Source organism: Manduca sexta, chromosome 2, assembly GCF_014839805.1.
Source record: "Manduca sexta isolate Smith_Timp_Sample1 chromosome 2, JHU_Msex_v1.0, whole genome shotgun sequence".
Classification (NCBI taxonomy): Eukaryota; Metazoa; Arthropoda; class Insecta; order Lepidoptera; family Sphingidae; genus Manduca; species Manduca sexta.
The window spans coordinates 1,282,109-1,306,594 of NC_051116.1; the positions used below are offsets into that span (position 1 = coordinate 1,282,109).

General features: G+C 35.5%; 1 protein-coding gene across 8 annotated transcripts in view; it reads right to left on the reverse strand.

Annotated features, from left to right (window-relative positions):
• The window catches only part of LOC115450511 (MAP/microtubule affinity-regulating kinase 3), a 246,736-nt gene that overhangs the window by 119,772 nt on the left and 102,478 nt on the right, over positions 1–24,486 (reverse strand). For 3 of the 8 annotated variants that reach the window (XM_037437598.1, XM_037437601.1, XM_037437606.1), the window contains exon 2: positions 9,372–9,930. The exons of 3 other annotated variants lie outside the window; for them this stretch is intronic. In XM_037437598.1, coding sequence (XP_037293495.1) covers positions 9,372–9,845 — 474 coding nt within the window. In that variant the 5' untranslated portion in view covers positions 9,846–9,930. The remainder of the gene's footprint in view (positions 1–9,371; positions 9,931–24,486) is intronic. 2 more of the 8 variants (XM_037437603.1, XM_037437610.1) reach the window with 1 other exon arrangement.

The window sequence follows — 24,486 nt, forward strand, 5'->3', positions numbered from 1 at the left end:
ATTATAATTTGCCATAATTCACTCGCAACTTAAATAAAATTTACAATACGAGTCATTCAGCTTGTCCCATATTTGTTGCATTACGGCACTAGGCATTTCTGAGAATTTCACAATGCGGATGGAAAAATTTACCTACAAACGGTGACACTTTTCAACGAAACACGGTAAACGCTGCTTTGCACACTCAAATCGAAATTCTCGAAACAACCGTAATCAAGTAGAGATTACATAAGTCATATATATATTTTTTTAAGTATAAAGTTCAATACTATAATATAAACCTTTTTACGTACTTTTTCATTGCTTAGCCTTCCATAACGATGAAAGCCTATAGATAAATTTGATGTTAGTTATTATATCCAACACCTATCTACACACACTCGCGCCTTTTATCCCCTATGAGGTAGGCAGAGACGAAACTGGTACACCCACCTTCCGCTATGTGTATTCCTATCCCATAATACGATAGTCTGTCGCCATATCGGCCACAAATTCCAGTCTTCGGATAGAAAAACCAATATCACTTTGCCCAACCCGAGAGTCGAACCCGAGAGACCTCAGCATTGTCGTCGTACCGTAATACAACTACGCCACCAAACCAGTCAAAGTCTCTAATACCAATCTAATTATTAATAACGAACCAAGACATATGGGACCTCCTTCACAATCATCTTATTTAACCCAATTTTTTCCATACATCCATATAAAAAACATTAAATACTCATCATACTAAACGAGGTTTCTAAAAAGCATTGTGTAAGCCAGTAGGTAGGCGTCATACAAGAACTAGTTTTTGCAATTCTCAACCCGACACTACTACCCACATGGCCGACCGGGGTCGTTGACCTTACCTATGTAGCCTATATTATGACCTTCCAGCGACCGTCAGATCTAATGTGAACTTTAAAATGTTATTATTAAAGGTTAAATTTGGCTGACATTTGATTTTTGTTCAAAGGCATGATCTTGATACTTTAATTTATTGATATTTAATTATATGTCAGGATATAATGATTTATTGTAATAGATAAGCTGACAATACAATCCTTTGGGAAATATTATCGTTTATGTTCATTTTGTTTAGTCATTCAATAGATTAATCAAGATTTTCTGGGATTAAATAGGATATGTACATTGTACATGTCAAGTTTATATGATACATGTATCTATACTAATATTTTTAAGAGGAAAGATTATAAGTTTGTAGGGGATAATATTTGGAACTATTAAACAGGTTTCAAAGTTTTTATCACTAATAAGAAGTTGAATTACTCCTGATTGTTAAAGGCTATTATTCCGGAAAAACTTTTGCACGCGGACGAAATATAATTAATTCGAAATATAATTCTTTATATTTGAAATAAAATTACTTTAAAATGTAAAACAAATAATTAAAAGATTGATTTCTTTAATTTACGAACTTAAATATAATTAGAATATATAATATATATTCAATATTCGCTTTTAATTTATGTGCTACCTTCATTCAGACCTAAATCAATCTCAAGTTATATTTATAGGATAAAATAATATTTCCTGTATAAACAAATGAAGTATTGAAACCGGTGTTACATATTTAGCTATTTTTGATATTAATTGCTTACTTTTTAAATACATATTATAATATAGTATGACTTAACCTAACTCTAAACGTATGGTCGTATCAATAATTCGATATTATCTGTATTAAATTCTTGTATCAAACGGAGAATAATACCTTTCCAAAGCATTCGAAAACATCAAAGTTGAACGGAATATACGTTTTCATTGTTTTTGTATCTTTATGGGAATCCCGCAAGCACTCGCTCCAGATAATTTACGTTTAATTAAAATAAGTACTGGCTGCAGTCAAATACGTAAATTTAGAAAGACAATATAGCTATCGTTTTTTTTAATTTACAGGGCTTTTTTTTGAAGAGCTAAAATGGCGGGCGTTATTCGCATATAAATAATATACTCTCTTCTAATTGCGAAATTTCATGTTTTAGTTCAGTGGAATATAGGAAATAAAATTTTCTTTTAAAATCAAACTTTGTATTAATAAATAATACTGTTAATTAAATTTTATTAGTAATTAATTTTCCAAAATTAATTACAATAAATTCTTTACGCTTCCTATGCACACGAACTTCTTTGGCAAAAAGCTAATATTCATGCCTTGAGCTCAGATACAACTAGCGCCATCTAGCTGCGAATAGATGAACTTACGCGTCGGTCTAGTATGACATTTCTCGTTTTAATTCAATCAATTTTATATAATATAAATCTTCTATTACTCATAAACAACATCAAAACAATGAAAAATATGTAATTTATAAATAAAAAAATATGTTACAATATAAAGATAGTGTAGTTCCTTCCATTCACCGCTAGGTGTCGCTACGAAGTGTCAAGTCCGGTCATATGAAACTGTGTTACTGTGTTGCATGAATGTAAGTCAATTGATTAATCTTTTTACAACTTAATATGTTCACGCCTATATCTTTAAAGGGTATACAGGGATTTCGTACTTTGGCATAAAAAATATTGTTTGATCCCGGAATCAATCTCAAGACCTCTGATTTCGTTCTCTAGTAATTAAACCATTAAGATTATAATTAACAAAACTAATCTATCTATATAGACAAAAAATGTTTTCGTTTGTTTGTCTCAATACACAATACATTTGAAAGTGTTACGTATGTCCGCTTATTCATATTACTTTCGACAAAAAGTAACAAACGGAAAACAATTAAAATAAAACTATGGTGACGGGATCATTGTGTTACATCGGATGTGTTCGCGTAATGAAGTTTTGATTGTCATCATGATTGCAAATATTTTTTGCATCTTGCAGAATTAACACATACTGATGTAATCTATAATCGGTGGAGTAGGCAGAAGTGCTAGTCTATCCATATTTCACCAAACTTATTCATACTGGAAGACGGCCTATCATTGTATTCTGCAAAGTCGAGTTATTTAATTATTCTATCGAACTAACTGCACTATTTTTCCTGGCCTTGGATCGAACCTAGGACATCAAGTTTACAGCCCTGACACTGATTTTTCACCACGCACTTATCCGGAATAATTATGACACCATATGAGTCCAAAACTCATTCTAACTTATACGCCACACATACAAATACAATATTGAGACTACACATCAAACAAAAATGTTCACAACCATTCATATTCATTCACTCATTCGATAAATGATTCCGATCGCCGATACAACGTTCCATTAATCATTGTCGCGCCGCGCCGTAAGACCAACAACCCCTCGGATACTAGACGAGTGAGTGATCAATCAGCCGAACACTTACAACAAACACAGATTTTACTGACAACATTGTAAGTAATGATAATATCATCGTAACGATATGACATAATATTTCGAACTATAAATCGTGAGTTTTATTTCTTAAGACATAATGTCCTATTAGTCATGATAACCTATAACATAATATATATGATATAATTGATAATCCCACTGTTTTTTTTTCTTCATATACAGTCAACCACACGCTTATAAAATATTCTAATACATTTAGAATTAAATTAATAACTATTATCATTGTATTTCTAAATATCAAATGCCTTCAATTGTCACTCAAAGCGCAAGTATAAGAGGAACCCTAATAACGTCAAGTACGTCATCCTATTTTGCGCGATGTTTCACATCAAACCACAACAAGAATATATGAAATTCAGAATGTCTCGGCGGCATTGTTGTACGGTACGACTGCATTGCTGAGGTCTCGGGTTCAATCCTTGGGTCGGGCAAAGTGGTATTGGTCAGTATTAGCTCAGAGCATGGAATTTGTGCCCAAGATGACGCAAGGCTTCTCACCTATCATATCATGACACGTGGCGAAAAGTGGGTGCAACTGTTGCGCCTCTGCCTGCCCCTTCGGAGGTAAAAGGCGTGATTGTGTGTGTGAAAACCAAGCATAATTATATCCTCATCATCAAGACCTTCGTAAACTCTCAATGAGTCAATGACAGCCACGAGCGAAACAGTTCACAATAACCGGAGAAAAACATGCTAACGCGTTATCACAGTGTTATCAGTTATCAGTACGCAATGATAATAAACTTGACATGATAACGCTCTGTGTACGTAACGAGACGAATGTTAGGCGTACCAGCTGATTCCTTTAATGTTTGTTACATGTCATTTTTATTTAAATCGGTTATTTAAGATGCTTGAAAATTTTTATAAATACGTTCGATTTTTATTTAAATATTAAGCTAGAATAAATTTGAATAAATTTTGTAAATTGTTGGTATTTAAAGTTATTAGAGAATCATTTATGTTTATAAGTTATGTCATATATAAATAGTTAATCAGAATTATTTAAAACTACTTTAAAGATACAAATTAATTAAAAACACACCATCTTTCCGCACTAAAATCGCTTAATAGTAGTCAATATTCCACACACTCGCCTAATTATACAACAGATCAATTAAATTGTAACTAATAACACTAATCTATAATAAACTCTTACTCTCCCATCGTCTAACAAAGGCACGACCGTAACAATAAGCTTTTATTTCACTGACGGTTTTTAATTAACGTAAAATAATCACACTTTAATCTGCAATCATGGTGTCGTGTGACATCTAAAGTTAACTGGACAGGTATTAAATTTTACCTTTATTCGTCCCACGCGAAACGAGAATCTCTGTTAAATCTCTTTGTACACCGTTATATTCGATAATCGTTATATAAATAAATGAAGGATTACTTTGTACCTTTTTTAAGCGCATTGCTCGTACGTAGGAGTGTGATATTTGACATAAATAAGGTTTATATACTGGAGTGCATAAAAATAAATCTATACTAATATTATAAAAATGAAGTTTGTTTCATCGCGATAATCACAAAAACTATTCAACAGCTTATGTATATTTTTTTTTTTCAATAATAGGAAGTTACATTCCTCCTAAGTGCTATAGGGTACTTTTATCCCCGATTTTTTTACTAGTCAGACGGAGTTATTCTTTTAATTTTATCCATGGTGCTTTATAGCTTATCTAGTTGTAAACGTCCCTATCCTTGAGGTTAAAACGCCTCCTCAGTTCATTATGTTGTCTTCCGCTTTGCTATGGAGAGAAGTGGACAATAAATATTACCAACTCCTTCCTATCTTCCTATTTTATTCATTTCGTTGCGGGATAATGACAAATTAGTTTTCCCTGAGACTCGGCGAGCTTCACCGCTCGGTGTCACACAATGCCACTGCTGATCCTGGCTTACAGGAGTTGTAGTGTCGGGTGTGAGGGCGGGAAAGTCTCTGTTCACAATCGTAGCCTACTTGCTCTCAACATAAAAACACCGATAACTCAAGTTGCTGCAACATGCAGGTGTACATACATAAATAAATCAACTCGTGGCACGTGCCAGCCATATTTAGAACGGCTGCGGCTAAGCCAGATGTTTGTAAAAACACATAGTTGCAATTGTGTAATAACTACTAAAACGGTTTGTAAGAGTGTATGTATCAGGTGTTTTGGGTAATGAAGGCACGGAATTGATGTTTTAGAATTATTGAAGGCAATGAAGCGTCCATTCAATCCGATTCCTATCGGCTTCCCTTTTAGGTTTATTTACGTTTGTTTTAGTTTTTGTTTTCTGTTAAATTGGCCAAGGTATGTTAACTAAGGCATTTCTTTTTATCTTGGGTTACCTTTTGCCAAATTTACCTTTCGCCGCTGCTAGAGGGAAATAGTTTACAGATTGCTACATTGTTTATGTCTATGATTCTATTTTAAATATTAATCATAATTTTATAGGTTATTCAAGAAACAAGAGAATTAATTATATTGTAGTTTGTACACATGTATTTACTCTAAACACATATTTTTCTGAGTTGATTGAATATTTAGATGTGGTAAAAGCCATTCAAGGATTACATAAGATGAATTTTAGTAATTTTAACTCTCACGACCCCCTTGTTAGCAAAAGTAAGCGAAGTACCCCCACCTTTCCATACTTACGTAAGCATAGGCATAATGTTTAGGTTCAATGTATAAAAAAATATATATAAAAATAATTACATATTGCTGACGTAATCACTCTTTAGACCCCCTCGCTAATTTCATCGAAAAAAGTTAACCGTACACCCACCACCACCTTTAGTACCTACGAAATACTTAAACAGCTCCTAATGCGCCTTCAAAAAGTCCCAAACATTTGCTTGATTTGAATCTCGCTATAGGCTAATAGTGCATTGTCTATCATTACCTACAATAAACAATTGAGCGAAACATTTCAACTTACGTTGACATTTACGTGCGGTTAAATGTCACTGGTCCTAAATAACAATTTTGTCTCGATCAAGTTAATTGCAACGACCATAAGAACTACAATAGTTTAAAATCGATAGATAGAATAGAAAATTATATCCTTCGTACACCTTATGCTGCCCCTCATTGTTCCATTTTCTCTTATATCCATCCCCTGGTTGTCTGTAAGGGATTGCCTTGTGCGATAAGACCGCCATATGTACTTTTTCTTTTTTCTTGTTTTATCATTTTTATCCTTGGTGTACAATAAAGTGTAATAAATAAATGAAAATAAATCGATCGTAGATGATTTTTACAAATAATTGTACTTAAGAGCATGGAATATACTTTGAGGCACGGATGTCGTTTCAAACCACATTTAATCTTTCCTAATCATAATCTAAAGCAGCAAAGATCTCAAATATTATAAGCAGCGATAGTTGGGAGTAACAGACTGCAGACACGAATGTCACCAGGATTAAAACCTAAGGGCACGCATCCCTGATCATTATAAGGTGTGTATTCTGTGTTTATTGTCGCGTGCTTTAAATCTAAGGAAAAACATCGTCAGGACACCTGCATACTTAAGGTCTCCATAAGAATTTCGAAGATGTGTGAAATTTGCTAACCCGCATTAGTCCAGCGTGGTGGACTAAGTTCTAAACATTTTCAGTAGTAACAGAGGCCCGTACCTGGGGGTGGGACAGTATATAATACAGGGCTGATATGAAATTTTAATAATACAGTAACTTCGAAATTACCAAAGAAACTAATCAATTCTAGTACTACTCAGAACCAATTCCCAACAGGAAGCAAAAACACGGACACAATAAATTTTTATATAACACCGCGAAGAATTCGCGTTTCGCGCGTTGCTTCGCGCGAGTTTCACAACGCCTATTCGGGTATGTGTGCCGAAAAGAATCGAATTCGTTCGCCCATTCTAATATGTGGGCTAACTATCCGAGATTCAGAATCGCGCGTGTCCAATTATTAATGGACGGGAATTATATTCGTATTGATTTATTTGTTGATTATTACTCACTAGATAGATTTTGCTCGCGGTTTCGTTCGCGTCAAAATATTTTCCGGGATAAAAGTGCCTCTTTATATTTTCCGGGTATAACAATCCTAGATAACTCAGAAGTAATGTAGCTTCCTATTAGTGACAAAAAAAAACGCTTTAGTAATTCAAAAAACAATAACTTACCCACGAAGATGAGTTAAAGCTCTTTTTTATCTGCAATTATTTTTTTAATTACAAAGATGTTTGGCTCGTGGTAAACACCACCAAAATGTCACGAACAGAAAGCTACATTGCTCCTTATTAAGCCACTTTATACCTCGGGAGTAATATTTATCCCGTATAATTCATTCACGCCAGCGGAGCCGTAAGCAAACGCTATTAGACATATAATGGTAATAATGTAATAACAACCGACGTAAAAGATTAACGATGCAACTTACCCTCTCGAATCCCACCACTCAAACCACAACGAATCCCGTAATCATTCACAATCCGCTCACAAACAGCGGGTGTAGTACAATACGTCCGTCGGCACTAAACTCATTAGCGTGGTAATTAAATAACATCGTGTTGGTAGTGTGGCCGCTCGTTACGACCGAGTCATGACTCGAATGTGTCGAGTACTCGCTGTCTGTGTAATTTTTCTCTTTGTAAATGTATTGGATTTAATTAGAAACCCTAATAAAATGCAATACTATCAATGTGTTGTTATTGATATAGCAAAATACAATAACCTGCGTTTATCGAGTCATTATTCGTTAACCACGTGAACGACTACTCCAATTCAAATAATTTATGAATGAAAAATGACTATTTCCGAGTATTCCAATCTATTTTCTACTCCAGCAGTCGACTTTTGCGTAGGCAAAACCGCTAGAAATATCTAGTACTTTAATATGAATATTCTTAGAACACCTGGTCTCTTAGGACTCGATATAAGTTCCGAGTATCCATACAGACGGATGACAATCATTAAAGAAAAATGCGGCTAATGATTAATTCATACAATCGCATAAACACAAAAGAGGCATTTGTACAATGCCGTTGGATATCCTTACGTCATTTTGCCTTATCTTAATTAGCTTATTGACAACCAAGTAGGTGGGTAGATCGCGAACACTGCCTACGAGCTGTTTTTAGGCACAAAAGACTCGGTACGTCGAGTCTTATTTCAAACATTATGAAGTCGGAAAAAAACATTTGCACATTTTAAAGAAAATCAGATACGTACCCAAAATTTACAAACTAAATAACAAGCTGTTTTAGATATTGTTGCAGATTTAGAAATAAAATCATTTGCCAAGATTTACATTTCGGACAAACGAAATCTAAATTTATTCTAAAATATATGTTTACGCTGGCGAATTTTAAATGACCTTATAAATTATTTAAAATGTTTAGGCAATAGTGTTGTAGTTTAAAGATGGACAAGTTTTGATGCTTGGTAATTATAATGTACATAAAATTAGCACAGTAGAACATAGGCTGCTGAAGTATATCGTCTGATGTGATCACTGACAATAAACTCTTATAATTCTTAAAGCTAAACTAGTTGTCGGCTTTAATTAAAAGGAATAAGGAATATATTCGTTTGACATTTGTATTTTAAAATTAAATATATTTTCACACGCTTATCCAATTGTTAACGTCATATAATTAATAGTTAAAAACATTCGATTGTTATCTACAATTAAGACTCATCATTGGTTGTTTTAAGTAATTTTTAAAAGCAAAAACTACATTAGCATACAATCGTACAATAAGCAATATACAAAACGTTGACAGCTTGGCAATTCTATCTGTTGTCAAGATCGTTCGAAGTGGAAATCCATGGTATTTACCTACGCCTATGCGGAATAGGTATTAAAATATATATTTATGTAAATATGTTTAAACTGAATTCATTAAACGTCTGCTTACTAAACACTGATAAACGTTGTCTTTGACAAACAAATCTTATTAGATTACAAACCATTTTATATTTTACACGCGAGAGTCAAAAACGATAATTATACGGGAATTGGCCGTTTTTGATCTTCTCAAATTCCTATTTGAGCAAGAATCTTACCTTATCTCTGTGCGAGTGCCTGTGATGAGTGACAGGCGGCGGAGGCTGCGACGGTACCTGGTTCTGCCCAGTAACCACAACCGGCAGACCATCAACAATGGTCACCATCACACGCTTATCAGCACTGCGACGCCTCTCGGCCGAGTTTCTCCGCCTCCGCTGCTCATCAGTCACAGGTCTAGCGAAAACAGTCCGCCGCTCAAAACTCCTCGGATCCACCTGGTTCTCCTGAGCCCTGGTCGCTGGTGTGTGGCTTTTGGACCGTTTGAGCAGTCTCATCACATGCGATTTGAGGGCATCAGGCTTGCTGACCGGGGGTGGTAGTTCTGGTTTATGTTTGTACGACTGTGAGTGCGCATGGTGGCGCTGCACGGACACCGCGTGCCCCATCCCTGGCGGTATCACGTTCGACAGACTCTTCACTGCGTACGCAGCGTCGACTTTGTTGCCGGCGACGCACGACACCTCATACATACCGAATGAATCCACTTAGCACTTCATATACATTTTACGACACTTATCCTTTGGCACTGCAATCCTTTATTGGCACATTGTTATGCTGCACATAAAGTTGGACCGGTGTTGCGAATGAGAGCGTGTGACGTCCGTACGCAGCGGCGGTCGACGCTACACTGATGGCGTGGCTCTCCGCTTGCGAGACCGCACCGTTCAGTGATAGTGTTTATGATAACGCGAGCGCGAGATGGGAGCCGATCTAATCCAAAAGGTCAATGTTTTGATGAAGTCACCGTCCAATTGACGTAATTGCAGGATAGATTGAATTGGATAATTCGCGGAGTTCGTGTTTTGTCGTCTTGTTTGCGGTGACGGCTGAACGACACATTAACTTTTTTAGAAAATGTTATTGAGATGAACAACGTCCTGTTTATATAATTGTAAAAATAAATCGCTTTGAAAATGTATCGTAAATTTTGGACATAAAATATTTTCATTTGGGTTATTTATTTAACCGGTAAGAAGAAGGTTTAGCAAGGCAAATCCGAATTCTTAAAGAAACAAAATAATTAGACGATAAAAAAATATTTTCTATCCATAATAATTTTGATATGTATTTTTTCGTAAACATATCCATTCGAACCCAATTCTTAGTCACAAGACTAATTTGTTTAACAATTAATAGTCTATTATTTTGACTTTAAAATGTAAAATTAACAAAAAGCGATCACCTCGCCTTTACTCTCATAAATAACAGATTTATTCAATCATTCGTTTGGAAAACTATGTCGTTCCTAGTAAAAGTATAAAAGTGAAAGTATGTATAGATGTTTTGATGCTGAATCAGTCACGCACAAACCGATTGGATTTTGACGAAATTTGGCACTCATATAGATCAATGTCTTAATCAACTTATGAATACGTAAGTAAGTAAGTAATAATATAATAATGTTTGTACAAATGTTCGGATGATGTAAACTCAGAAACTTAATTAATGCTAAACAGTCAGTAAACATTTTTGGATTTGTTTACACGAATGTTAAACATTGAAATGAAACAATTTTTGGTATGACATATTTTATATCCGCCCGGATAGCGATCACCGTGCACAAGGTGTTAAAACCCGCCATAGTGGCCCAAACGCAGCGTCAGCAGGCCCTCCAGGAGATGGACCGACGACTTGGTGAAGGTCGTTGGAGTCCGATGGATGAGGGCGACCAAGAACCGGTCTCTATAGCGCTCAATGGCGGAGGCCCATGTCCAGCAGTGCACGATTCCCGGCTGAAATGATGACAATGACAGTGGCCCACGTAAGTGTGTCGCGTTCCGGGATCATTCTGTGTTCACCTCTAATCGGTTTGAATTCTATAAAGACCTCACTCCGCTTACCATCAGATGCAGTGGGGTCAAAAAAAACTGGTAAATAATTTATAGGAGTGGATCAACGTGCAAAAGTTGATGATAAATAATATCAACGTTCCATAATAGACTCGACGGAGAGTAAAATTGAATTCTCGTAGAAATAATGAGTTCGGGATCATATTTTCACAGATATTACGAAACGGGACATTGAATAACTGTTCTGCCTGCTTCGGTTAATACTCATTTGTCGTGACATCATTGGATGAAAGCATTTAAATAAACACGTATTTTTATCAAGTTTAAGCTAAGCAACAGTTATAGGTAGAATTAATTCATAGATAGTAATAATGTGGTCTATGGACATGTTTTTTATATTTATACATATATTTTACAATAAATGCCCTGATTAAATTTCACGCTTCACAATTTACTTAAAAGTAGACAAATATAGTTTTTCTTTTTTAATGGGAAACCAACAAACCAATTGATAATCTAAATTTAATTCTATTATAATTACTTTACGATTCAAATTTGTCTAACTCTAATCTACACCATGTGACTGGTTATTTTAACTAATATTCATCTAAAACGTACGATCATCATTGTAAACTTTGGTCGTCTTCAAACTATGTATATAAAGTTAGACTGTTACAACTCTGTCCATTCACGGTTGTTTGTGTTGTAGGGTTGTCAAGCTTTCAATTATGAATTTCTTTTTTTCATAAATTGTAGACGAAGTATAAAAATATATAAACTATTTAACGAAAATCGGAGTTAGTAAAAATGTACACAACAGAAAAATATATTTATATTTTCTATTTCATGTCCTTGCTATTCGCCATTCTCAGTAAAGTATAATATTATAACACAGGTTGTAACTTTGTTTATAATATTTTTATTTCTTGAAAACAATTCTTTGCTTTAAACCTACACGCTTTATATCTGAAATAACTTAGTGTTAACAATATTTTTATTTCTTTAAAACAATTCTTTGCTTTAAAACTACATGCTTTATATCTGAAATATTACCACAAAGCCTATAAAATATTTGGTCATAAATAATGCCATATTCTAACTGTCTACCATTTCCCGGAACCGCCAACCCTAGCCATATTTACACGTCCAAACTAGCATAATGGCCCATGAACTTCCAACTGTAGCGTACGGTGGTCCGCGGCACAACTTTACGCTATAAATAACTCCGTAAAATACATAGTATACGCAAAATTTCAGATAAAAATGTGTCATTGTGCTCTACCGGTACGGAACTATGTTTTTATGACGGTACATTTTAAACTGCGAATGAACGTTGCTTTTGTTGTAACGGTGCTGTGGATACTAGGAATGTTTTTGGAATATTGTAGTTGAATTCTGTGTAAATAAAGTGCATTTTTGAATGCATAAAAGCTTGCTTTTTTTAAGACAATTCTACAAGAAAAGGTTAGCTAAACAGCTGATTCTACTCGTTGGCATAAACTTGTTTCTGTTAGTTGTGCTTAATATGGTAACTTCTATATAATAATCGTATATATTTTCTTTTAAACGGGCCTGCTTAAGTAACCCTATTGCATCTGATGCTAAGTGGATTATTCTCCAGATAGAGATGATTATCCCTCGCCAGTCAACACAATTACGCCGGCCTATTAAAAATAAACCCTTCCTTATTATAAAACAACGTCCCCCGCTGCGTCTTTCTCAACGCAATAACCCAAAAACTACCAAACGGATTTCGATAAAATTTTACATAGAAATAATTTGAGACCCTGGCACATATTCACTTTTATCCCGGGATAATATATAGCGGGACTTTTATCCCGGAAAACTGATACGGGAGAAGCCGCGAGCAAACACATTTATAATTTAAAATCGACCTTATGTTAATAACATGAAAATCCAAACCAATCAACATACAGCAACATCCACGCTCGGGCGGGCACAGCCGACCTATATAGAGTGACAGCGGGAAACGTGGACACGGGAGGAAACATTGTTGCAAAGCGCCACGCCCGCGACATATCGCGCGGAATTGGGTTACACGTTCGCCGGCGTGACACGGGTTGTGGCCACGTTATATTGTATGCAAAGTACATGAAATATTTCGATGGTTTTGTATGCTAGAGTCAGTTTGGATAGGTGGTCGTTTTGTCTATTTCTACCAAAAATCTAGCGCTGTTGTATTTGAATTTGTAGGGTATTGTAGTTAGTGTTATTAATAGATTTTAGGACTTCACAGCAAATATATTTTTGTAATATTTTTTTTTTTTTGTAATTCAAATTCTAGATTGTTTTGCTACCAAGCGACTCGCTCGTTTCTTCATTTTATTTTATAAATGAAAAGCTAATGCTAGTATGAAACTTATTCATGAGAAATATCATTTGCAAAAGGTAAATCTTATTTTCATTAGAGCAAATTGTCACAAAACTTTGTTGTTATCCAGATAGAAATCTTATTATAACGCAAAACTAATTTACTTTCCTTTTCGAAGTTATAAATAAAACATAAGAAAACCTACTTTCTAATTAATAATACTTTACACAATAGATTATTTATAATAAGTCAATTTGTTTCGCCTGACCGACTTTCCCCTGAATCCTCGACTACATTAATATTAATGTCACTAGACATATTGTCTCCGTGGAAATCACGATATATCAAAAACATATCCATTCACAAATGCCAACAGCCACCGATATAAAAGATAAAACAAAAAAGAATCTATTTCGGGACTCGTACATTCCGAATCAATCCGGCCGGAAAATGGCGTCAGAAAAAAGGAAAAAGCCGGTAAAATAGGCGAGATATCCGGTGATTCCGGTGGGATTTGACACAATCGAACGTCGCAAGCCCGGTTTAGGGGTACGAGACGGTCGGCTGCCGGACCGACGACGGTTATCGGAGATTCGTGTGTAATTGAGATTTTGTTGACTTTTGATACATAAAACTTATGAGAGAATAATTGTTGACACGTGTAAAAACATTATTATACAATATTTAGTTAAAAAATTAAAAAAATAAATTAAACGTTACAAATATTTAGCTTCAATATAAAATGCATTGTTTTCCACAATTTTCTTAGTTTACGACACAAAACCACAGAAATATAAAATTATTATTATTATGTCAGCGATGCCTTAATAAAGCGACGACGTCGCACCGCAAAAATAGGGTTGTCACTTCATCATAGAATTAATAAACATTTAAAACTCAAATATAATGTAAAATTAAATTAACCGCTTTATAACTGACCGAGTCTTCGAGAAACCAAACAGCAAACTATTCTACAATCTTTGATAAGCGACTTTTAAAGTTCCACTCTGATACTGCGTGACAACCCTAATCGAGAACTATGCGAGCGAGGAATGCAACCCGTCGCTTTGTACGCGCAGAATTTCCTTTGTCTAAGCTGGGCATCTCCGAAATAACTGGTGGAACAGAGCATCCACCACTTAAGACATTTTTCAGGCAAACATTGAGTACAAGTATTTATATGGGAAATTGTTCACTAGATTTGTTTAGACTTTACAAGTAAAATTGTGGTACACAAAAAATATCTCACCGAGTATTTTCGCTGATAATTCATCAGACATCCGAATTTCAGAGTATTTTTTTACAACATTACCGCTCTGAATTTTATAGCTAATAAAATTAAGCTTCAAATCTGACGATTCACTATTTGCCTCCTCCCATAAGCTCAGCAAGACCATCACAATTCATTATGAATGTTTACAATTACATACCCACATACCACCGTTATACCACAAAAAAACCTCGCAATTATCGCAAACTAAACACCAATCACCGCACAGAAAGTTGTTCAATTAACACTCGACAAATTACATCGAGAATGCGTAAACCTCCGCCGGTCATGTATAGATGTCGGTCGCAAACCGGTCGTACGTCCATGGGAACCTGAAGTTTTACGACGTGAGAGAGAGCCAGTGAAAGTGTTTGCGACCTAGGTACGAGCTAAAAATTACGAGTAATAAATTTGGAATTTATTAATTGGGAATCATGGAAGTGAGCAAAATGTTGTATTTGATGAATTTTTCGAGTGTTTCCGAATTTGTTTACGTCATTTCATAAAGTTAATTGGAGGTCTTAATTCCTATGAGAAACTGTGAATAGATAATTACATCACCCTTTCAAAAAAATACTAGCAAAAAAAAGATGGTCTTTGTAAATAAAGCAGCATCATGAATAGAAATACCTTACTCAATCGTTATTCTAAAATTAACCGACAACATCACGAATCCTTTTTTTTTATCAAAGGCATGATAAAATGACCTCACTGCATGATGGTATGGTGATAAGTAAACATGGCCAAAAACCCGTTAACCGGCAAGAGATGAGCATTCCCGGATGGTAGTCACAGTTATGCCGGCCTGCCTAATCCTACTGTACTGTACATAACACAGGTCTGATATTATTATTATTATAATGAGTTTACAAATTTTCTATTAAATTAATTGCGGAGCGGAGTTAACCACGATTGTTAATGTTTACACACTGAACATGTTGTCAGTGCTAGTTCAGTCTATCCTAAACAATGTTTGTAAATTGGCTTACAAGCTCGGCTAATTACTGTAAACATACAAGTCCGAAATCCTATTAAGATTGGTTGACATTTCTAAACCAATCATCTATTTAACTTGGCTGAAATAGAAACAAGTTTTTATACTAATAACGAGAGAGGCAATATGATTACTTGGAGATAAGCACCAAATAATAATTAAAAAAACATTATCAGTCACTCAAATTGATCTTTACCATTCATCTAATTGTATCTCATTACCGGACTTATTCGAATGGTGTTTGCTATCCAGCATGAACCAAAAGAATAACCTAACTAACGAATAACTCGAAAACTCGATTCCCCATCAATTTAATTACGAATCGACAACTTCCAACAGAAATATGTTCGGTATAACGAGTGAAACAAATTTAATTTGTTAAATGGCGATAGTCGATACAAACTGGTAGTTTAGGGTTGCCACACCTCCTGGTATGTTGGAACAAGGCCTGATTTGTACCGTATTAATTCATTTGGTGGTTTGGGACCAACATAGTATTCCAGTCGCTCCAGAACTTGGGCAATTGTGATCTAGATTGGTGGGTACAACAATATATTAATCACTATATTGCCATAGACGTACCGAATACGCAAGATTATTTGTATACATTTTGGTTTTATAAGTTAAGGGTGTAGAATCTTTTGTAGTTATATTATAGTGACATACCGAAGCAATATTGTTAAATGACTAACGTTTTTTTAAAGTAAGATGTTTTGTAATTGTAAAGTATTTCCCCTTGACTGTGCATCGCGTGCTACCAATTAAGATTGAACAAACAAATGTTTTTTTCGTAAAAGACACGAATAGTGATATAAAATTTAAAATACCCCGTTTTGACAACCCTACTGTAGTTGCGTGGCAACGGGAACTATCGGAATACGCAACCGTACCGCAAACTTTGTATCGACGATCTGAATCAGGGGTAAAGGGGCACTTCAAGACAACTTGATGGGGAAAAAGTTACCGTATTCATTGAATAATCTGTTGCAATTGCGGAGCCGGTTCTGCGGGATATTAAAACAAGGAAATGACAGCTTTCTGTTATACAGCTTGTGTTGCTTCATAGGTTTTTAATAGACTGAAAATGTACGTTGATGATAGTACGAAAATCAATTAAATAACAGAGCTTATTGCGCATAGATCGGACCGTGATCAGCTAAAAAAAAATAAAATTGTAGAATTGGAAAATGTAGGTAGATATTGTACCCTCATTTGCGGATTACGAACACCTCAGTCCGCACCGTGACCATGAAGGCTGCAGTCTTCGAAACTACGGAAAAAAATTATAATATAAATAACCGCGGTAAAATCCGTAAATAGTTTTATCTCAACGTCTAACATTCGCGTAAACATAATAAATCATTAAATCAATTAATAGTTAATGTTTCACGGTATGATAGATCGTTAATAATACAAATCATTCGGCTTTTACATTGATGTAACAAACATTACCAACAGCGAAGTGATTAGCGTATCATAACAAAAATCCACCCTCTGTATTGGACGCTTTAGGCATTATTGAACCTACCGCCCCAACATTCCACATATAGCTGAGCGTTTATCCATCCCATGATATGATAGGGGGCGTGCCTATAATCATGTCGGTCAAAAATTCCAATACCGAGCAACTCAGTCGTGTTTCATTCTAAATACAAATTTTATTACCCGACTTGGAAACCGAATCTCCACGGTTCACATCACGCTGTACTTAAACTGATAAAGGAATCATTACACACTATTAATCACACACGATATAATCAAAATCCCACTTTCCAAAATCACTCAAGCGTCACGAAACTGTTTAAGGTTCGAAAGCGCCTTAAACAAGCAAAAACGGACCTTACTAATCCCGATTTACAAACATTGAACGGACAAATTCCCTGTTTTCAGCGGTCGAAGGACCCTTTAGATAACATCTTTGCCATGTTTTCGCTTACATTCTACTAATTGAACACATGTAAACACAGTTAAGCTAATCAAAACACTGGAATCGCACCTGCCGGTGTTTCTGTTTCGTGTGTTTGGGTTAGTGTTTTTAAAACGATCAAACGATCATGCTAATTTTAACTAAACACGAAATTAGTTTTACATTGCGATTACTTTTATATTCGACTCATTAATTAGTATTGGCGTCATTTCATTTGTAACGGTAATAGTTTTTGATGTATTCATAAAATCTTTAGATCTTAACTAACCAGACGTATCGACACCGAAAACTTTTCTATTATATTCATATTCTCCCATCTTCGCCATTCAACAACGTATTCTATCAATACTAATTATTAAACCAGTAATCTATATCATTACATTAAACCACAAGGATGAATCCTATCCCCCAGCGACCTCTTTCAACTGATCATTTCTGATCACAAGATCATGTATCACTTTTCCATCCACTCCCAAACCCTTAGCATCAAAAAATCAGTGGACACAATACATTGCCGTGTCAACGTCGAAAGTCGATGACGCGAGATCCTTCACGTCTCTCTGTCAAACTGAGGCTTTTGTTTCCGCACCTCTGTCAGAACTACGCTTTGTTGTTCATTCGGTTGTCGTGTGTTCCGATAGTAAATTCTATGCTAGTATTACTAGAATGGCATAAATTCGTACTGATTTTACATAGACGTGCAGTTCAAAGTTTGAAATAGAGGCAATCAGTGAAATTAAGGAATATCATGAATGAATATAAAAGGAAGCTCTATTATAACCGAGTGCTAAAGGATCAATGCCAGGAAAGAAAATTATAACACAATAAAAAGTCGCGAAAGAACTACATCAACCTTCATTACAATTCGTTTTCAATAAATATAAACGAATCCAATAAAAACCTAAGCTTTCAAACAAACAAAACCTCGCAAACAAAATCAAACACAATTTCCTACGTTTCACCGTTGCATTGCGCAACAAACTAAGGCCAATAACATAATCGAATATTTCTTAGTTTACAATTGTTATTTTTTTTTTCAACCTCCAAACATAACAATTACTGTAAACTACAATGCTGACCACAAGGTCCTCTCGGGTTTCCGAGACGCAAATGGGTCGCGAGGGTTAAACAACGACAACGTTCGCGGCAAATATTTGTAAATTTGCGCAAATGTTTGCTAATGAGATAAACATTAGTGTTCGTACGCGATCTTCTATAGTTTTGAAGCTAGAATTGTATATATTCTAATCTAAGAGAACAACTTCGTTTGAAAGATTTTGCAATAATGACCTTTAATCGTTATTGGTGTTTGGATGTCCCCTGGTTCAAAAAAACGCATATTCAGCGGTTTTTAATTATACGACGATTCTCCAACAATGTCAACAATAGAGACTTTGAATGTCAACAATAGTCTAAATTCTAAACTGAACCCCACATATCGACTCTGAATACTTGAAAACTGAAAATACCAATGCAAAAGTCAGCTAAAATGGAACCGACTAAAAGGGGGCTGTGGGGAGTCGTGGCCGCATAGCGTGGAATACGCGGCTTTACTTCGACAAATGTTGCCGAAAAAAGGGGACCTCTGAGCGCCAAAAGAGATGAGCCGAGTAGAGGCATTGTGCTGAGACAGGTCCGACGAATTCAGAAGCACTCAAGACCTCCCCAGAACCATTTCACATGCGCAGAAGCAGGCCGCCGCAGGCTTTAGTCGGTATGACGGTATAATTAGAGAAGGCCGGTGAGTGCGACCTAAGCGACAATCATCGATCGTCACCGACCAAAATCGGTATCAGCTTAAAAATCGTGTCGGACGATTCATTACGATTTCGATTCAGAACATCGGTATAAATTGTCGACAATCGACAACAAAGAGTCGATTGTTGCGCAAACATTATACAATTCTCACAGTTCATTAAGTAAAGCGTGCAATCGAACAATAAAGCTGGTTATAACATGACGAGAAATGTTAAAAAATCGTTTGTTTACATAACGATGGCGTAATGAGACCGCTGTTAGGACAAAAGGTATGTTTTTTTTAATTATTTAATATACAACCTGAAGAGGGCTTGAGTGAAGGCTGTAGATTAGATTAACCTAATTAAAATCAGTGTTTACAAGTTTCAATAAATCGTTCTCAATTATTTTCATTCTCAAAGATTGCTAATCTGCGCCGCACTAACGGTTCTTTAGGTTGTATTGGTGCTTAAGGCCGACGGTGTTAGCCTACAATAATAAGTCTAGTTATACCTCGTTCGAAACATATCTTCAATTTCATATAAAACCAATATGTCATATATATCAACCGATTTCGGGGAAGAACCCTGAAATCATTATCTTAACAAATACCCAACACAAACATCATCTTCGTGACAGCCCTACAAATCTCAAACATCACAACCCTAGAAGTCAAACGTCATAAACACGACGAAAGTAACCGACAGCACGTCGGAAGCTCGTATGAATAGACGCGTCGCTAGAGATCTTGGCTATTTTGGCATCGCGATGGGAGCGTGCGATAACTCGTGTTTGATGCGTCCCATCCCTTTCACGACTTCGGTAAGTGAATTTATAGGGCGTATCGTATGTGTCGGTTAAGATATGAGGAAAATGACGTGCGTCGACTTGACATTGTGATAATAAAAATATTTGCCATATTATATTTATTTTCACACTTTAGTGACAACACGATACTGTCACAGACACTACAACAATCTATAAATAGCAATATTACCTAAACTTAAACAGATATACTAAACACTTCGCTATTAATACTACTAGTTATTTTGAGCACATTTGAAACGAGTCTCATAATGCCCATTACGAGGTCCTTTAAGAGGGACATAACACCAATGCTTAGCATCAAAACTATCCAAAGCAGTTAAATATACTCTCAGATAAAAGTGTGGACGCATGCCGCTTGTAATAGGTCGATCTGGAAATCTTTGGGAGAGGCCCGTGTTCAGCAGTGGACACCCTTCGGCTGATGGTAATAAAAAATCATTCAGCATACTCACAACCTTACTTCTCATATCAAAATCATTACCATCAAACAAAAGCGACGCTACACACAATGGCATCCCCGTACACGTTTACAATTTAGATAACCACAAACTGAATGCAAACAGACACAAATGTCCTCCAAGCGTTGCCACTTACCACCCCTCGTCGAGAAAGGATATCAACTCCAGCGTAAAGGGAGAACGGAATGAATCCTTCAAAAGAATTATGAATGGCTGAAATGGTTTCACATGTCGACGTTTACGCGATTTTTTTAAATCTTTTTTCCCCCTCATTATGTGTGCGGAGATGTTTATTTCAATTTTGGAATGAGGTTTTATAACACATAAATGTTTTTATAATTTTTATATTTATGCATGAGTTTCGTACAAAGTATTACACAACCACAGTATGTTGTTTGATGCTTCACTCGCATTAGAGTTCATTTTAGGGATAAATAGATGCCTCTATCACATTACAATAATATATCTTTCTACTTTCAAAAGGATGTTCTAAATGAGGACTATGGTTTACTAAAATCAACCTTAATGCTACAACATTCGCGAACAAATAAACCAGCCTCTTCAACCTTAACGTATTTTACAAGTTAAATTATTTTCTCGCGTATAAACGTAAACATTAACGCTTTACCGTGCCTGCATAACGAATGCAACTGGCTCAAGGGCTAGGAAGTGCCAGCCTTGCGCTATGCGGCGCATGCATTATGTATTACCATATTACATGGCGAAATCATGTTTACTCACAGTCGAATGAGTACTAATGTCTTACAGATATGCTTTAAGATAAGGTAAATGCAGAAACACCGTAGAATTAGGCCAGCTTTCAAGATCTAGGATATATACGTTGGAAATTATTATTAACCTCGCACCAGAACTATAACACACCTGTATAATTGTCATCTGGAGAGGTAAAATATAGGCAGTAATACTAATTATAATTAGACCTTAGCCCACTAAGCTATAAATATTAATTATTTGTTTATTAAAAATATAAATTATTTTAATAATTTGCTTACATATATTACAAAAGGAAAGGCAGGAATAGGTTATATGAGCCCTTCGCCACTGCTCGTCAGTAAACACTGTATGTATCTTATTCAGGTGCAGAAGGGTCCACTTTTCTGTACTCATATAAAAAAGGGAAGACAATAAAGCCAAATAAACGATAGCAAATCGACATAACAGTCGTCAATTTTCCATGCCCATAAATAAAATAAAAGAAAAACAATAAAGGTCAACTTCTAAGACATAGATTCTACAAGACCTCACATCGCGTTTAAAAACATCTTATTCTAGGAAATTCATTTGGTTAAACCGAAGGGGTTATAATTTATGACCTTTCGGAAAACCTTTGTCGTCGATTAAGTTGCTCGGCTTGGGAGAATTACTCAAAATTGCTATTATTTTCCACACGGTAGTGATTAGGAACATACATCATGATAAGTCCAGTGAATTCCATGTATAATATCAAATAATGGAAATATTGATGATTGCCATAATGCTCGCAGAAATATATCTTCACTCTCCGGATCACAGAAAAAGAAAAAACAGTCCACCCTATACAAAACTTCCTCTTGAATCACTCTGTATATTTATGAAACCGTATGAAAATCTGTTGGGTAGTTTTTGAGTTTATTGCATTTCAACAGACACGGCGAGCAATTTTGTTTTATAATATGAATGGATTAATTTCAGCAACTTGTTCAATAATGACACTATGGATTCTATATTTCAACCATGGATATGTACGAACGTTTCATTTAATGGCGGAGATCTGTCCCCACACGTGTATACTGGGCGTCCTCCAGTACAGTGTAATCTCGAGTAAGGTTAGCAGGTGTTCAATAAGACGCTGCATGCATATTCATATGAGTAATTGTTGCTTATTACAGTTCGTGCGTTTATGGGTATCATTCCACTGGTTTTTATATGTGTTTTTTTTTTCGAGTATCGATCGGTACGTGTCAATAATGATTTCTTACGTTTACGCGAATGTTGGACATTAAAATTAAACTATTTTTAGAGTTTTATCGGGGTTTTAATATTTTAGTTTTCTCCCGACGTTTCGAAGACTTTGCAGCCTTCGTGTTCCCCCCTGACCACCGAAAAACGCGACAAAATCCCAAAAATAGTATAATTTCAACGGTATATATCAATCTTTGTATTGAGAAAACAAAAGTCAAAGGTCATGTTTAACAGTGATGGAATTTAAAAACAATTTCGTACAAAATTAGCTTTATAATTGGCGAAAATCAATATTATTAACAACAAAACTAGACAGTAAACAAAAGGCTGTATAGGAAAAATGATCTAAAACAGTAGATACCTTCTATATAACATCTGAAAATCCAAACTACAACAACATACAATTTTAATACTCTACAAACGAAGCCACAGCACAAACTTTGTATACAATTAACGTTAAAACTATGCGCGACATCCGCTCGCCTCGGCGAGCTTCAACGTCTTACTAACTACGATGTCTCTTTCGCTCTTATTACAAGGTGTTACGGGTCACATTCGCATGTACTATTTCATAAAATAACGACTTGTAAGGCGTTTAATGACGACGTGAATGGGTAGACTAAAGTATGTACGCATAATAACTTTGTATAAAGTTATGGTTTTTAATATCAAGCGCTATTGTTCGCGTCAGTCGCGATATTATTATTTTATAATGAACAAAATATTTTATAAATACATAAGCAAAGGCATAATATTATATCAAAAATAACCGATATAATAATATAGATAAGCTAACAACCACATTATTTATACATATTATAAAACAAACTCCCCTTTTCTATCTGTTTATATGTTATCAATTTTCTGAAAATCTACTTAACCGTTTTTTCTATATATCTTGGTATGGAGATAGTTGAAGACCCTGGGAAGGTTATAGGTTACTTTAAGTATATCCCGGAAAACTACTTCACGCGGACGAAGCCGCGAGCAAAACCTAATATGTAGATAAATAAATAAAAAACGCAATACAAAAACATTGTGCATAAAAACAGAATGACGTCAACGACACCAAGCGTGGGCAGAGCGGTCAATCTGCAAGTGACGTCAGTGTTTACCAATACGACAAAAACTACGGAATTGTAATGAAAACATTACAATATAAGTTTGTTTACAGATATGCATCTTTTTATGACCTTATTAGCGATAATCTAAGACTTAAATCCGCTTACACCAGTATATACAATCATCATCATCATTTCAGCCGGGAATCGTCCAATGCTGGACCGCTATCAGCCTCATACATAAGCCTCCCCCATTGAGCGCCACAGGGACCGGTTCTGGGCCGCCCTCATCCATCGGACTCCGGCGACTCTCACCAGGTCGTCGGTCCATCTCGTGGGGGGCCTGCCTATATACAATGCTATAATAATATTAATTCGTAAAGAAAAATCTTTTTATAGCTTCTAAGCACATTGCGCGCACGAACTATATACCTATACTAGTGATATATTTAGCATAATTCAAGTTCATATAGGAGGAGTACTAAAAATATAATTTATTTATGGCATATATTACATATAATACATTTAATTCGAAGATTGAATATTGGAAACTAGATGATCACTAATAATTCATAAGTATCTGCCTCCTACTGTCTTTGTGCCGCGGCATTGCGAACGCGTTACGACCAACGCGCCAAGTTTTTGGGTTCGATTCCCGGATCGAGTAAAATTATACAGGGTTTTTTGTCTAGATCCCTTAGTCTGGAATTGTGCTCAGGTAGTTTCAATAGGCTCGCGTCGTGTAGAGATAA